The 15659-nt window shown below is 41.8% G+C and overlaps 1 protein-coding gene across 1 annotated transcript in view; it reads left to right on the plus strand.

The window, feature by feature from the left end:
* Positions 1-15659, plus strand: part of LOC140187263 (E3 ubiquitin-protein ligase rnf213-alpha-like) — a 261376-nt gene that overhangs the window by 184772 nt on the left and 60945 nt on the right. The window contains exons 35-38 of the mRNA XM_072242396.1: positions 6119-6219; positions 6902-7084; positions 8489-8661; positions 13479-13575. Coding sequence (XP_072098497.1) covers positions 6119-6219; positions 6902-7084; positions 8489-8661; positions 13479-13575 — 554 coding nt within the window. The remainder of the gene's footprint in view (positions 1-6118; positions 6220-6901; positions 7085-8488; positions 8662-13478; positions 13576-15659) is intronic.

Genomic DNA, 15659 nt, shown 5'->3' on the forward strand with positions numbered 1-15659 from the left:
TCTCGTAGACTGTAGGAATACATCATCGGTGCCTCCTTCTCCATAGGGCTCGACCCAACAATTTCCAGGAGCATCGGAAACCGTTTCATTGTAGCACGCACTACAAGCGACTTGAGGCATGGAAGAAAACAGCACAGAATGACCGCACAGCTCAGCAATACAATACCAATGGTTACTGCAATCTTGGTCAGCCATGCTCCCCATCCTCCTAGTTTACTGTTTAACCAGTCAAAGAACTGGTGTCCAAACCCTGCATTTTGTTTGACTTCCTTTCTTAGATTTTTCAGTTTATTCATTGCTCTGGTAAACGATCCCTCCGGACTAGTGTTATTCGGTGTAAGAGTACAGCACTGTTCCCCAAACATTACACAAACTCCTCCTTTCTCTGACAATAGCCAGTCTAGTACCTGTCTGTTTGTTCCTCTTCACCACTTACCTTGAGTGGCCCACCTGACTGTACCTGCAGGATTGCTCTAGTGCAGTGATTGAGATGATACCAGGTGGAGCGTCCTTCCACTTAAACTGCGGTGGGTGATGCTTTGGTTACTGTAAAAGGCCCTTCCCTTCTGGGTTCGTTCCACTTTCTTCGAAACACTCGCACGTAGACCTGATCGCCTGGCTTCATTGGTCCTTCCCCTTGATCGATCTCTGGCTCTTTCTGTTTTTCATGTGCATAAATAGACTCATGTATCATAGTTAATTGTTGCATGTATTGTTTTAATTCCAATTCCAATTGTTCCAAACTAGCCCCTTTATATGGTCCTCTCCACCGGGGCACTGGCATGGGCCTTCCGGTTAGCATTTCATGTGGTGTTAGACACGTCATCCGATTAGTCTGCATGCGGTAACTCATTAATTCTAATGGTAGTGCATCGACCCAGTTGAGTTTAGTATCTGCACAGATTTTGTTTAGTTTGGCTTTTAAGGTCCCATTAATTCTTTCCACCATACCCTGCGACTGAGGGTGATACACACATCTAAATCTTTGCTTTATTCTCAGTGCTTGCAGTATTAACGACCACTTTCTGGATGAAAGCTGAACCAGTGTCTGAGCTAATTTCTGTCGGTATCCCAAACCTTGGGATCACTTCGTTTGTCAGGAATTTCACCACTGTTCCTGCCCCTTGATCCTTCGAGGGTACTGCCTCTACCCATCTGCTGAGTCTGTCGATTACCACCAACGTGTATCTTTTCCTTCTTACTGTTTTTATCATGTCTACATAGTCAATCACTAGGTGTTTAAATGGCCCTTCAGGTACGGGTATATGACCTATTGGGATTGTAATTCCTTTCCGAACATTATCCTGCGCGCATACCTCGCACTGTGACAACACATGGTCTACTGAAGCCTGTAAATAAGGCAACCAAAATCCATCCTTTTTTATTTTCCTTATTACTTCCCCCCTTGCACAATGATCCATCCCATGTGCTTCTGAGATCAGGATAGTCAGTAAAGGGGTGGGAGCTACCAGTAGGCCATCTTCCGTGGTCCATAGGCCTTCTGAGTTCTGCTTGGCCCCCCCCCCCTTGTCTCCACAGTGTTTGCTCTGCCAAAGTTGCCTTTCCCTGTATTTCAGTTAGGTCTTCTACCATAGGTTCCAGCTCTAGGCTTACCTGAGGTGCAAAAACAGCGGATGTACACCCATACGCTTTCCTGGCTGCTTCATCTGCAGCTTGATTTCCCTTTGTTACTGCATCGTTTCCTTTGGACACTAATATCGGCAAAACTATTCCTTTGCTGCCCATCCCTAATCTCACTGGAGCTGTACATTGTGTCAACTGTGTTTTTCCCGAGAACCCTACAGTCTTAATAAATTTTCCTGACATGGGAAGATGAAGGGCGTACTGCGGCTGTATGCAAGTATACGTGGCTCCAATATCTATCATCATTGGTGTCAGCTGCCCTTCTAACACAACCTGAACAATGGGTTCTTCCTCTGCCTCCCTTGTTATCACTGGGTAGTGTCCCTTCCCACCTGGGTTCTCTGGGCACCCCTAATGTCTTGCATAGGGGTTCACAGGTCCATTCGGCCCTGCGGGGTCTGGTCCTTGGCTAGACGGTGATTCCCATCTCATTGGTTCCGGCTGGAATGTGACAGCCCATGGCTTAAGTGGGCAGTCCCTTCTTATATGTCCTGGCTGGTTACATCCCCAGCACAGTCTCTGTATCTCTCTTCCCCCCTGTTTCCTTCCTGGTCCTTCCTGCCCATAACCTCTCTGCCCCCTTCCTTGGGATTTCCAGTCCTGTCTGGGCTGCTATTTAAATTTATCCTGTCTCTGATAGGGCATTTGTGGAAAAGCTCCCCCAAAGACGTTTATTATTGGCATGGGGTTTTCTGGGCTCTGTCTTACGGCACGACCGGTCCCTCCATATAATGGCATTTCATTCATTTCAACGGCTGTGCTTAAATCAGTCACTGCTGGCAGCATCTTCTTGCCTTTTTCTTTTTCCTTCTTTTTAAGTTCTTCTAGCTGCATTTGTATCAGCTTTCTTTGCGCTTCTTCTTGCTGCTTAGTCAACTTTCGTTTGTCTTTTCGATATTTTTCGACCGCATGGACTACGTGGTCCCTGAATTCCTGTGGGGTCATTGACATCAGTCCAACCACTTCCTCAAGTTTAGACTTAACTTGGGAAGGCATCGCATCCAAAACAGCATTTCGGAACATCCAGGTCATAAATAGGTTGCCTTCCACCTCTTGTTCAGTTTCCAGTCTCCACCTTTTCAACTGATTTTCTATATAGGCTGCTGGATTTTCAGTGTCTCCCAGTGGATCCCCTTTCATGGCTTTGGGGTCCATTTTGGGTGGATAGAGCTCCCTGAGGGCCCCCCATACCCTCTGCCTCACTGTGTCAAATCTGGCCCCATCAATCAGTGTGCTGTCCGCATTCTGTATGCCAGCCACTTCCATCAGCTCTTGTAGTTTGGAGGTTCCCATCAACCTTATCAGCAGCACCTTCAAATCTCCCATAGGCAGCGTTCGTCCCGTGGTCTCTTCCTCAAAGGCCCTAATCCACTTCCCTGCACCCTCATGTAGGCTGGGCAGGGTGTTTTTCAGCCCTTCCAGGTCCTGGGATCCCCAAGGAATATACTATACTTGTCCCAATCCTTTTACTAACAACGGCATCATTCTCCCTTTTCTTTCCCACATCTCCTGACTCTCCTCCTCGCCTGACTCCCCATCTGTTTCTGAGCACGTTTTCACTGGCTGCCACATGATTCTTTCCGGGGTTTCCTTTCGCCCTTGGCCTCCTCATGGAGTTCTTCCTTTCTGCCTTGAGCTAGCATTTGCTTTGGCCCATGCAAAATCCTCAAACTCTCGTTGGAAATTCAGTCTCCGCTGTAATTCCCTAATCTCTCCCTCTGTTTCTAATATCTGCCTTTTCACTCTCTCTTTTTCCCCTTCAAGGCTCCTGTCTCCTATCCTCTGCCTACATTCTCTCGTACCCTCTCCTTCGCTACTTAACTCTTGCTCTCCCGACAAGTCTCCTTCTACTCTGGCCTGTTCAGTTCCGTGCCCATATAACAAAGATTTCTCTTCATCCCTTTTCGCTTTTAATTCCTGTAACCCTTTGATCTCTTCTACTATTTCCCTTCTCTCCTGCTCTATCTTTGCCCTGTCTTCTTCTATTACCTCCCGTAGTTCCTCCTGCTCCTTTTCGTGATTCTTTCTTCCCTCCTTGGTATCCCAGACTTTAATTTCTCCATTTAGATCCACTCTTCCTGTTATCATCGGGCACTAAGGGTTTCTTTCTCATAATAGGGAGGAGGTTTTTCTACGTCTTTCAGGTCTGGGTATAGAGCCGAAGCCAACTCCCTGTTATGCTTTTCCTTTTCTTTATCAGACTGCTCGTTTCGTTTCTCAGTGTCTTTTTTACTTACTATTAATATACCTTCCGTCTTTCTTAATCTTTCTCCCTCCGTCCTAAAGAGTTTTAACACTTCCATTTCTTGTTCCCTTTTTCCTTCTCTTTTCTTAGATTTATCTTTGGGTTTGTGATTTTTAATTAGCGCTTCCATTTCCTCACATAAGCTTACATCAAATGTTCCTTCTCTTGGCCATTTCGTAACCAGTTCTTTAGTTCTTTTTTTCCCATTTTTCTGAAATTTCCGCGACCTTACCTTGACACATCGGGAATTTTCTGCTCAATATTTCTACTGCTGTTCCTTTCTCTGTCATGTTGTTCTCTTTTTCCTTTTTCTATTATGGTATTTTTAGAATCTCACAACTTGCCTATTTAATAGTACTATTTTTCTAACTCTATTTCTATGCCTAGCCTTATGGTTTATCTCACCAGCGTCTGAATTATCTATTAAACTATCTTTATCTCTTATTACGTTCTGCCCGTGCAGACCCCTACTTAGGGCGTTACCCACAGAACCTTTTCCTTTTACACCTCGCCTATGCAGCCCCTTATACTTCTTAAGGCGGTATTCACGAGGATTTTTAATTCTCCTTCCCTGCCTGTTCAGCCCTTCGTTTCGTGCGAAGCAGTATCCACAGGGACTTAACAACACCACGTGGAATTTTCTTACTTAACTTATTATTACTTTATTCGTACTTACCCCCACGGCCGTGCTCTTGATTAATCCTCTGAGCCTTTTATCCCCAATTCTGCCAGATTCTTTGGATCGGAGAGACCCTTCAGCAGTTGCTTCACACTTCTGAGTCCCCGAGACGCCCCAAAACCAACAGAATTCTTAGTCTGAATTATCACAAAAAGCGCTCACCTTTTTACTTTGGGTGCACCCTTAATTCTGTTAGCCCCGTGAGGGTCCCCGAGGGACCGGGAAGCGTCCCAATCTGCCGTTCCCTTCCTCGCGGGTCTCTATCTGATCCTGTTCGTGACGCCAATTTTGTCGTGGTTTCTCGTTTCTCACAAACGACAAGGAGACGCAGAAAATCCTTCAAGAAGTTTTAAACTTTAATTTGCAAATCAAAGCTGAGACAATCAGAAAGCTAGTTGCTGACTGCCCATCCAGGCTTGTATACAATATTTTTTATAACAATTTCCTATCTTAGCTACATTATCATATCCAGTCGGCCTGTGATCCCATATCATCAATATACCCACTCTCGACTTTCCACTATTGTTTTCCTCCCCAATTTAATTATGTCCTAGTTTACATTTTAGACCAGGTGTCCCCTCATCCCTAACCACAGTTATTTCTTAATTAGTCTTATTTTGACATACTGCCACATATTTCATCACCTTACTCGCCACTGTTATCTTTCTACTTGGTTTCATTCTAGTTCTCTTCATGAATTAATAGTGATTAGGTCAAAAGCCATGGCTACATAGTGAATACCCTCTATTCAGCTAGCAGTGGTTACATAGTAAGTATAGAAAACATAATGTGTGCATTCGAGTAAATACTGAAATACTGTTGAGTAATACTGTAATACATATATAGTAAATATAGAAAATACAATGTATGTGTTTATATTTTCCAATAGGCACAGCCTCAGAATAGAGGGGTGTCCTTTTTGAACAGAGATGAGGAGGAACTTCTTTAACGAGACAGTAAAGAAATTGGAATTCCTTGCTACAGATGGCTGGGGAGGCCAAGTCATTGAATTTCTTTGAAGCAGAGCTTGATAGATTCTTGATTAGTAACAGTGTCAAAGGTTACAGGAAGAATGCAGGAGAATTGGCTTGAGACAAATAATAAATCAGTCATGATGGAATGGCAGAGCAAACTTGATGAGTGAAGTGGTCTAATTCAAATTTCAAAGGAAAAATTATTATCAGAGTACATACATGTCACCACATACAACCCTGAGATACCTTTTCTGCAGGCATACTTAGCAAATCTATAGAACAGTAACTGTAAACAGGATCAATGAACAAGAAACTGCAAATACAAATATAAATAAATAGTAATAAATAATGAGACCGTGAAATAAAGATAAAGTATCCATCGGTTATGGCAACACCAGGAATAGAATGAGTGTAGTTATCCCCCTTTGTTCAAGAGTCTGATATTTAAGGGGTAGTAACTGTTCTTGTGTCTTATTTTGTTCTTTTATCTTAAGGTCTTATAACTTTCAGCTTCTTTAAGTCAGTTGAAAAAGGCTAAATTGTTATGATGGTATTTGATTCTATTTTTGTTTACAGAGTTTGAACAGTAACTCTGATGTGAGATTCCGAGGGCCCTTTCAGGCTGTGATTCGGGTCCTCAGGGACTGTAAAAATAGTGCAGGATGTCTGTTCTTCAGGTAAGAGATTTTGTATGATAATTAAGAAGTATGTGCTTTAATTCTACAAGTAACTGCAAGCCAATTGATGCCAGTCTCACATGGTATACATGAATGACCAAGGTTGGCCAAGTTTAGGAGCTGATTCTAAGTGGATAATTTCAATCTTGGAATTTCCCTGAAATTACGGAAGATTCATCTTGGAATAATCAGACATTTCTTGTATAATATCAGGAAGCTGAATAGAAATTAGTGGCACCGATTTTCTCCTTCAAAACAAAATTATCCTGCTGCTTCTGATTTGGGTTTTCATACTATCAACATGTGGGATAAAATAAATAAATGAAGAAAAATTCCAATTAATTTCCTCAGTAATAATTTCACAAGCTGATCAATAAGATGCTTGTATTTTTAAATGATGATCAGAGATACCAGAGTTTAAATAGAACTGCACATATTTGGACTGGACAGTGCATGTAGAGAATGTACTGTATGTCCTTGAAGCAATTTGTTTCAAATCAGGAGATAAATTTGGATTTCAGGCTACATAGAGAACAATGACAGGACATAAAATATTGGTATTTGTATTGCAACTAATAATTGAAAGAGACAAAAAAGTGAAGTTTCCTTGATTATTATCTTAACAGTTCTCTATAGCCCTACATTTAATTTAATTTTACTGTTGTCCTTTCTTTGGTTATAGGTATAATCTGAAAAGATGTACAATTTGCTTTGGAGAACTCAACGAACCCATCCTGCTTCCATGTGATCATCTTTACTGTTTAAAATGTATAAGGCAGTGGCTTGAATCAGGACAACGACTCTGCCCACTGTGCCGTACTTCTCTAGATGATGATTATGCACCAGCGGTAGAAGAAGAAATAAGGTATTCTATGCTGTTAAGAAACTGTATGATTTCAATCTATTAAAACAATTAAAAATTGAAAGCAATAAACTAGATCTCAACATGAGAAGAGTTTCAATATGTAGATACAATATTATTTCCTTCTGTAAACCAAACGGAGGACTTCTGCAAGGATGGCAGGCCCTTCCTGTAACTATTTTTTATTGTGCAAAGCAGTTGACAGAACAACAGATCTAAGCATTAATACAAAGATACTTGTGGATTAAGCTTTCATGATAAACTATTTGTTGTAAGATTTGGAATGGTAAGCCAGAGCCTAAACTCAAAACTTGCAGTAAGTAGTGGTTTTCTTCTCAAGGCACCATTCTAACTATGTTACTGCTGTTTCGTCATCTGCACAATAAAAAATAGTTGCAGGAAGGGCCTGCCATCCTTGCAAATGTCCCCCGTTTGGTTTACAGAAGGAAATGACGCTGTATATCCATATTGAAACTTATCATTCATAATAAATTATAATTCAAATTGACATTTTGATCATTCCTCATTTAATATATAGACCGTAAGACAAAGGAGCAGAAGTCGGCCTTTTGGCCCATCGAGTCTGCTCTGCCATTTTATCATGAGCTGATCCATTTTCCCATTTAGTCCCACTCCCCCGCCTTCTCACCATAACCTTTGATGCCCTGGCTCCTCAGATACCTATCAATCTCTGCCTTAAATACACCCAATGACTTGGCCTCCACTGCCGCCCGTGGCAACAAATTCCATAGATTCACCACCCTCTGGCTAAAAAAATTTCTTCGCATCTCTGTTCTGAATGGGCGCCCTTCATTCCTTAAGTCATGCCCTGTCTTACAGATTCCCCCTTCATGGGAAACAGTTTTGCCACATCCACTCTGTCCATGCCTTTCAACATTCGAAATGTTTCTATGAGGTCCCTCCTCATTCTTCTAAACTCCAAGGAATACAGTCCAAGAGCGGACAAACGTTCCTCATATGTTAACCCTCTCATTCCCGGTATCATTCTTGTGAATCTTCTCTGTACCCTCTCCAATGTCAGCACATCCTTTCTTAAATAAGGAGACCAAAACTGCCCACAGTACTCCAAGTGAGGTCTCACCAGCACCTTATAGAGCCTCAACATCACATCCCTGCTCCTATACTCTATTCCTCTAGAAATGAATGCCAACATTGCATTCGCCTTCACCACCGACTCAACCTGGATATAATGCAGAACTGTGTCCATTAAATGCAATATACTGTATATATTCATCTTACCACTATGTCTTAACAATCACTTAGTCCATGTGTGCAGTTATAATTCACAAGTGATCTGAAGGAAAATAACTCTGCAATGCTACAGCTTCCAAAGGAATATTACCATTTCTTGGATTTGTCATTAATGTGTGTTCATTTTTATTGCAGTGAAGCTGTAGGAAAATTAGTCATATTTCGCAAGAGATGTGATGCATTTTTCGTAGCTTTGGTTTCCATGGTCTGCTTCAAAGATGAATTGCCACCAACAAAAGAAGTGATTGGTGATCTTCTCTCTCTACTAGTTATTGAAAAGGCGGGACATTCTAATGACTCACAGACAGGTCAGATTACTTTGAAGAGTTATGTATCTTTTACTTCTTTAAGTGGAGTGATTGCACAGTGTGTTTGGCTCTCCTCGACACTTCTAACCTTGTGTGAGAGAAATTCAATGATTATTAGAGTATGTTCAAGGTTTCAGAGTTTGACTGGATTCAATGTGTCAGCTAATTGAAGGGGGCAATGTGCCCTGAGGGAGAACCATCACAAGAATTAAAAATATAATTCGGAGAATCTACATGAATCAGAATCAGGTTTATTGTCACTGGCATGTGACGTGAAATTTGTTAACTTAGCAGCAACAGTTCAATTCACTACATAACATAGAAGAAAAAAATAATAATCTTATTCAGTAGACTTTATACAGTATACATATATTGAATAGACTAAAAATCGTGCAAAAAACAGAAACACTATATATTAGAAAAAAGTGAGGTAGTGTTCAAGGGTTCAATGCCCATTTAGGAATCGGACGGGAGAGGGGAAGAAGTTGTCCCTGAATTGCTGAGTGTGTGCTTCAGGCTTCTGTATCTCCTACCTGATGGTAACAGTGAGAAAAGGGCATGCCCTGGGTGCTGGAGGTCCTTAATAATGGACACTGCCTTTCTGAGACACCGCTCCTTGAAGATGTCCTGGGTACTTAGTAGGCTAGTACCCAAGATGGAGCTGACTAAATTTACAACCATCTGCAGCTTCTTTCAGTCCTGTGCAGTAGCCCCTCCATACCAGACAGTGATGCAGCCTGTCAGAATGCTCTCCACAGTACATCTATAGAAGTTTTTGAGTGTATTTGTTGACATACTAAATCTATTCAAATTCCTAATAAAGTATAGCCGCTGTCTTGCCTTCTTTATAACTGCATCAATATGTTGGGACCAGGTTAGATCCTGAGGTCTTGACACTCAGGAACTTGAAACTGCTTACTCTCTCCACTTTGATTCCCTCTATGAGGATTGGTATGTGTTCCTTCGTCTTACCCATCCAGAAGTCCACAATCAGCTCTTTCGTCTTACTGACGTTGAGTGCCAGGTTGTCGCTGCGGCACCACTCCACTAGTTGGCATATCTCACTCTGTATGCCCTCTCGTCACCACCTGAGATTCTACCAACAATGGTTGTATCGTCAGCAAATTTATAGATGGTATTTGAGCTATGCCTAGCCACACAGTCATGGGTATATAGAGAGTAGAGCAGTGGGCTAAGCACACACCCCTGAGGTGCACCAGTGTTGATCATCAGTGAGGAGGAGATGTTATCACCAATCCTCACAGATTGTGGTCTTCTGGTTAGGAAGTCAAGGATTCAATTGCAGAGGGAGGTACAGAGGCCCGGGTTCTGCAACTTCTCAATCAGGATTGTGGGAATGATGGTATTAAAAGCTGAGCTATAGTCGATGAACAGCATCCTGACAGAGGTGTTTGTGTTGTCCAGGTGGTCTAAAGCCACGTGGAGAGCCATTGAGATTGCGTCTGCCATTGACCTATTGTGGCAATAGGCAAATTGCAATGGGTCCAGGTCCTTGTTGAGACAGGAGCTCAGTGAAGTCATGATCAGCCGCTCAAAGCATTTCATCACTGTTGATGTGAGTGCTACCAGGTGATAGTCATTAAGGCAGCTTATGTTATTCTTCGTAGGCACTGGTGTAATTGTTGTCTTTTTGAAGCAAGTAAGAACTTCCACCCATAGCAGTGAGAGGTTGAAAATGTCCTTGAATACTCCCGCCAGCTGGTTGACACAGATTTTCAGAGCCTTACCATGTACTCCATTGGGACCTTCCACTTTGCGAGGGTTCACTCTCTTTAAAGACAGCCTAACATGGGCCTCTGAGACAGAGAACACAGGGTCATCAGGTGCAGCAGGGATCTTCACAGCTGTGGTTGTATTCTCCCTTTCAATGTGAGCATAGAAGGCATTGAGTTCGTCTGGTAGTGAAGCATCGCTGCCATTCATGATACTGGGTTTTGCTTTGTAGGAAGTAACGTCTTGCAAGCCCTGCCAGAGTTGTCGTGCATTCGATGTCACCTCCAATCTCGTTCAAAATTGTCTCTTCGCCCTTGAAATAGCCCTCCACAAATCATACCTGGTGTTCTGGTACAGGCCTGGATCGCCAGACTTGAATGCCATAGATCTAGCCTTCAGCAGACGACGTACCTCCTGGTTCATCCACGGTTTTTGGTTTGGGAATGTACAGTAAGTCTTTGTAGACATACACTCCTCCACACAGGTTTTAATGAAGTCAGTAACAACTGCAGCATACTCATCCAGCTCATCCAGGTTTGAAGATGAATCCCTGAATACAGTCCAGTCCACTGATTCAAAGCAGTCCTGTAGGCGCTCCTGTGCTTCCCTTGTCCATACCACCTTGGTCCTCACTGCTGGTGCTGCAGTCTTCAGTCTCTGCCTATACTCAGGGAGTAGAAGTACAGCCAGGTGATTACAGTTCCCGAAGTGAGGGCGTGGACATTTTTGATGGTGGTATAGCAATGATCCAGTGTGTTGTTTCCTCTGGTATTGCAAGTGATCTGTTGATGGTAATTACTTAGTGATTTTTTCAGACTGGCCTGGTTAAAATCTCCCAAAACGATGGTGAAGGAGTTAGTATGCACTGTTTCATGCATGTTGATCCCATTGCTCAGATCATCTAAAGCCTGATTGACATTGGCCTGAGGTGGAATGTAAACTGCTACCAAAATGACCCCGGAGAACTCCTGTGGTAGGTAAAAAGGACGGCACTTAACTGCTAGATATTCCAGGTCTGGTGAGCAGAATTGGGACAGCACTGATATATTTGTGACCAAAAAGAGTTGATCATGAGGCAAACTCCTCCACCTCTGCTTTTGGGAGAGTTTATAGATCTATCCTGATGGTGGATAGTAAACCCATCTATCTAAATCACTGCATCCGGTACGGAAGGGGTTAATCAGGATTCTGTGAAACAAAGGACATACACAGTCCTCATGTCTCTCTGAGTCAGCACCCTAGCTCTGAGATCATCGATTTTATTCACCAGAAACTGCACATTTGCCAGCAAGATAGTCGGTATTGGGAGTTTAAAACCCCCTTTTCCTTAAACGCACTTGTAACCGCGATCTGCAGTCACGCTTCCTCCGTGGGCACTTCTGTCCACAATCAGGGTTGTTTCCATCAGTTTTAAGCAGCGATAGTTTTTTTTAAACGCTTTAAGCCATCTTTGTTGACTGCACTGACTTTGGAAGCAGTTGTGCTTTTTAGCAGTATCAGGCTGAAACAAGACTATTTAATCATATCCATTGAGAGTACTGCTACTACTCGCGTCACACCCGCCCCCCCCCCCCCCCAATCGCCTTGGAAGCAGCTTTCCGGGTAGTGAAGACGTGCCTCTTTATGCATAACCTGAACCATCTGCGGGTTGCCTGTGCACGTTGGGAAGTCATGGAAATAGTACTGCGCGTTGTTCCCAGTACACATGTCTCCAGGCATTAGCTTGTCAGATGTGTGTTAGTGGCAAAAGGGAGAAAATAGATTGCAGGAAGAAGTCAGCAAGTCACTCAGTATCTTTGGAGGCATTTTGGGCTGGGACCCTGCATTAGGGTTGGAAAGGGGAAGGAGATATTGCAGAAGAAGAGAGGCTGGGAAAGAGGGTGATAAGGGACAGGTGGAAGCAAACGGACTGAGATTGTTAAGCAGACAGATCGAATGGAGGAAGATATGGGAAGGGTGAACAAAGGGAAAATAAAACTGGGAGTATGCATTAACTTAAACCTAGTTTTCTTCTCCCTTTATTAATTTTTCTCATGTGTCCCCATACCTGCTTCCATCTGCCCATCATCCTCACCCAGGCTATCACCTACCAGCCCAATGCCCCCCCCACCTCCCCACAACCTTGTACTATTATAATCTGGCAATCTTCTCTCTTCCCTCTCAGTCCTGGTGCAAGGTTCATTCTGAAGCATTGATTTACATCTTTTGCCTTCAGAGGAGCTGATTGAACTGTTGAGTTCTCCCAGCATTCTGTTTTTCTGCAGTCTCTTTTGTCTTCAGACAAAATGAAAATGTTGCTTTGTAATTCAAGCAACCCTGATCGTCTGCAAAATATTTTCATAGCAATTTAATCAGGTAGTTATGTATATATTTCATTAGACTTCACTAGAAGTTCTAAGGCTGTATGAGTAATGTCTTTAGTTTCATGTGGTATCCCTTTCGAATTAGAATTAGAACTTTTAGTGAGTCTAAAACATTGGATTGAGAAGTGGGAATGTAAGTGGTGAATGAATGTCTGAGTTGGAGCTGAAATATAACGCTTGGTTACTGAATGGAAACTATTAATATTATCTGCTTTAGCTGATCTGGTAGCCCAGTAGGTGTGTTCTGTGACTCAGTTAAGGCACTCTTCAGCTAGAATTAAGGGGAAATAGTTGGTTGACTAGGCAAAAGTGGGTGAGTTGATCAGCTCTTGGGAAGATCTTTTTTTAAAACTTCCCTGGTCTTAAAAATGTATCCATTGGTTGAATAATCAATAATCACCTGTACTCAAAATGCAGAATGAAATCTGATCTGTTTTTAAATTGTGCTCTTCGTAGTAAGTATATTGTTATAAACTTGATATTACAAATGTTTGTACCTGTGGAGATACTCTGACAATGTTTTCTGTCATGGGTACTTCTCAAATGGGTTGTCAAATGACTGTACATACATTAGTTGTCTCTTCCTGCTGGGAACTTACAAATGTTTTCACTAAAATGCACTACCGGTATTCTAAACCATCTTCTAAGTTGCACATTTATCTCAAGTATAACATTTGTTACTTTTCCTTTCTACATCAGTTGCCCTTTCTTTTTCCACAGATCAGTACTTTACCAATAATCTTTCACCATTTGATGAAGCAGTTGATCGAAATCCTGTTGTTCGTTCCATTGTTCTTAAGCTGCTGTTAAAGTACAGGTACAATCTATTGATTAGTTTTCATAATACTGCACATTTGTTGTAAAGCTGGAGTTATGAAAGAGAAGTGGTATTTAAATATTAATATTTTACTTTCATTCCAATTACTTCACTGCAATTTCCAACATCAAATGATATCTTTGAGAACAGTGGCCACTCAGTTGGGGATATAGTAAAGAGGTAGCATTCAGATATTCAGATTTATTTAGTACACATCAGAAAATCTCACAAAAGAAACTTGCTTCAAAAACATTGTGCTGTTTACCTGTGCTTTTGCATTGTTTTCATTTAACAGTGTTTGTTGTGACTTTACTACTATAGTTGCCAGTATTTCTTAATATTTCAGATGAGTGAGTGTTGAGATTCTGCTCAGTGTATCTATCACCAGACTGGACGGATCTTTTCTCTTTGATTATGTCCCCCTTAGTGTATCCATTAAGGCACTTGAGATCCATGGAGATACAGTAAAATTGGTTTGGCCAGAGAAAAGAGAGATTAGCATTGGAGGGATGTTATTCTGACTGGAGAAGTCAGCACTGAACTGTCTTTGTGCTAAATAGAAATGATTTGGACAGAAGTGTAATTGGACTGATTAGCAACTTTAAGACAACACAAAAACTGGCAGAATTGTGGGTGGTCAGAAAGGTTGTCAAAGATGCAACATGGTGGAAATGAGTGAAAAAATAGCAGATAGATTCAATTCAGGCAAGTGTGAAGTTTTACACTTTAGGAGGTCAAATGTAAGAGGGAAGTATACAGTAAATGGTGGGGCCCTTATGTACAGAGAGATCTTGGGGCACACTTCCCTGAAAGTGGCAACACAAGTAAATAGAGTTGTAAAGAAGGTATATTGTCAGGGTATTGGGTATAAAAATTGGGAAGACATGTTGCCGTTGTATAATATAATACAGTACATTCAGCCAGAGACTCATTCCACCAAGATGCAGCACAGAGCGTCATAGGAAGTCATTCCTGCCTCTGGCCATTAAACTTCACAACTCCTCCCTTGGAGGGTCAGACACCTTGAGCCAATAGGCTGGTCCTGGACTTACTTCATAATTTACTGGCATAACTTACATATTACTATTTAACTATTTATGGTTCTATTACTATTTATTATTTATGGTGCAACTGTAACGAAAACCAATTTCCCCCGGGATCAATAAAGTATGACTATGACTATGAATAATGATGTTAATAAATCAGCCATGATGAAATGGTGGAGCAGACTCGATGAGCTGAATGGCCTAATTCTATTCTGATATATTATGGTCTTGTGGTCTTAAAACTTTGGTTAGGGCACATTTAGAGTATTGGTACCGTCTGGTCGCTGAACTACAAGAATGATCTGGAGGTTTTCAAGAGGCTGCAGAAAATGCTCTCCAGGATATTATAATCACAAGAAATTCTGCAGATGCTGAAAAACTAACGTACTAACCCCAAATGCTGGAGAAGCTCAGCAGGTCAGGCACATCTGTTGAAATGAATAAATAGTTAACATTTGGGCTGAGATTCTTCTTGACTCTTGAAGAAGGACCACAGCCCAAAACGTTCACTGTTTATTCATTTCCATAGATGCTGCGTGACCTGCTGAGTTCCTCCAGCAGAATATTGTCTGCATTAGAGAATACGAGCCAAAAAGAGATCCTGAACAAACTTCGATTGTTTTCTGTGGACCATCGGACACTAAGGGGCAACTTATATAAGAATATAAAATTATGAGAGGCATAGATGTTATACAAAATCAGAGTCATTTTCCCAGGGTGGAATTTTTTTCCCAAGGGTTTTCTTCCAGGGAAACCATTGGAGAAGGTGCTCAGGGACAGGATTTAAGCACACTTGGAAATGCATGGCCTACCTAGGATCATTCAGAAAGGCTTTGTGCAGGGCAGGAAATTACTTGCAAACTTAGTTCAGATTTTTTAGAAAGCGACAAAGGAGTTTGAAAATAAAGCAGTGGAAATTATATAACATACATAAAGCAGTGGACATTACATAAATGTCTTTGGCAAAGTCCCCGTGGTAGGTTGATTCAGAAGATAAAGATGCATGGGATCCAGAGTAAGTTATGAGTTTGGATTCAG

Source organism: Mobula birostris, chromosome 24 (assembly GCF_030028105.1).
Source record: "Mobula birostris isolate sMobBir1 chromosome 24, sMobBir1.hap1, whole genome shotgun sequence".
NCBI classification, from domain to species: Eukaryota; Metazoa; Chordata; class Chondrichthyes; order Myliobatiformes; family Myliobatidae; genus Mobula; species Mobula birostris.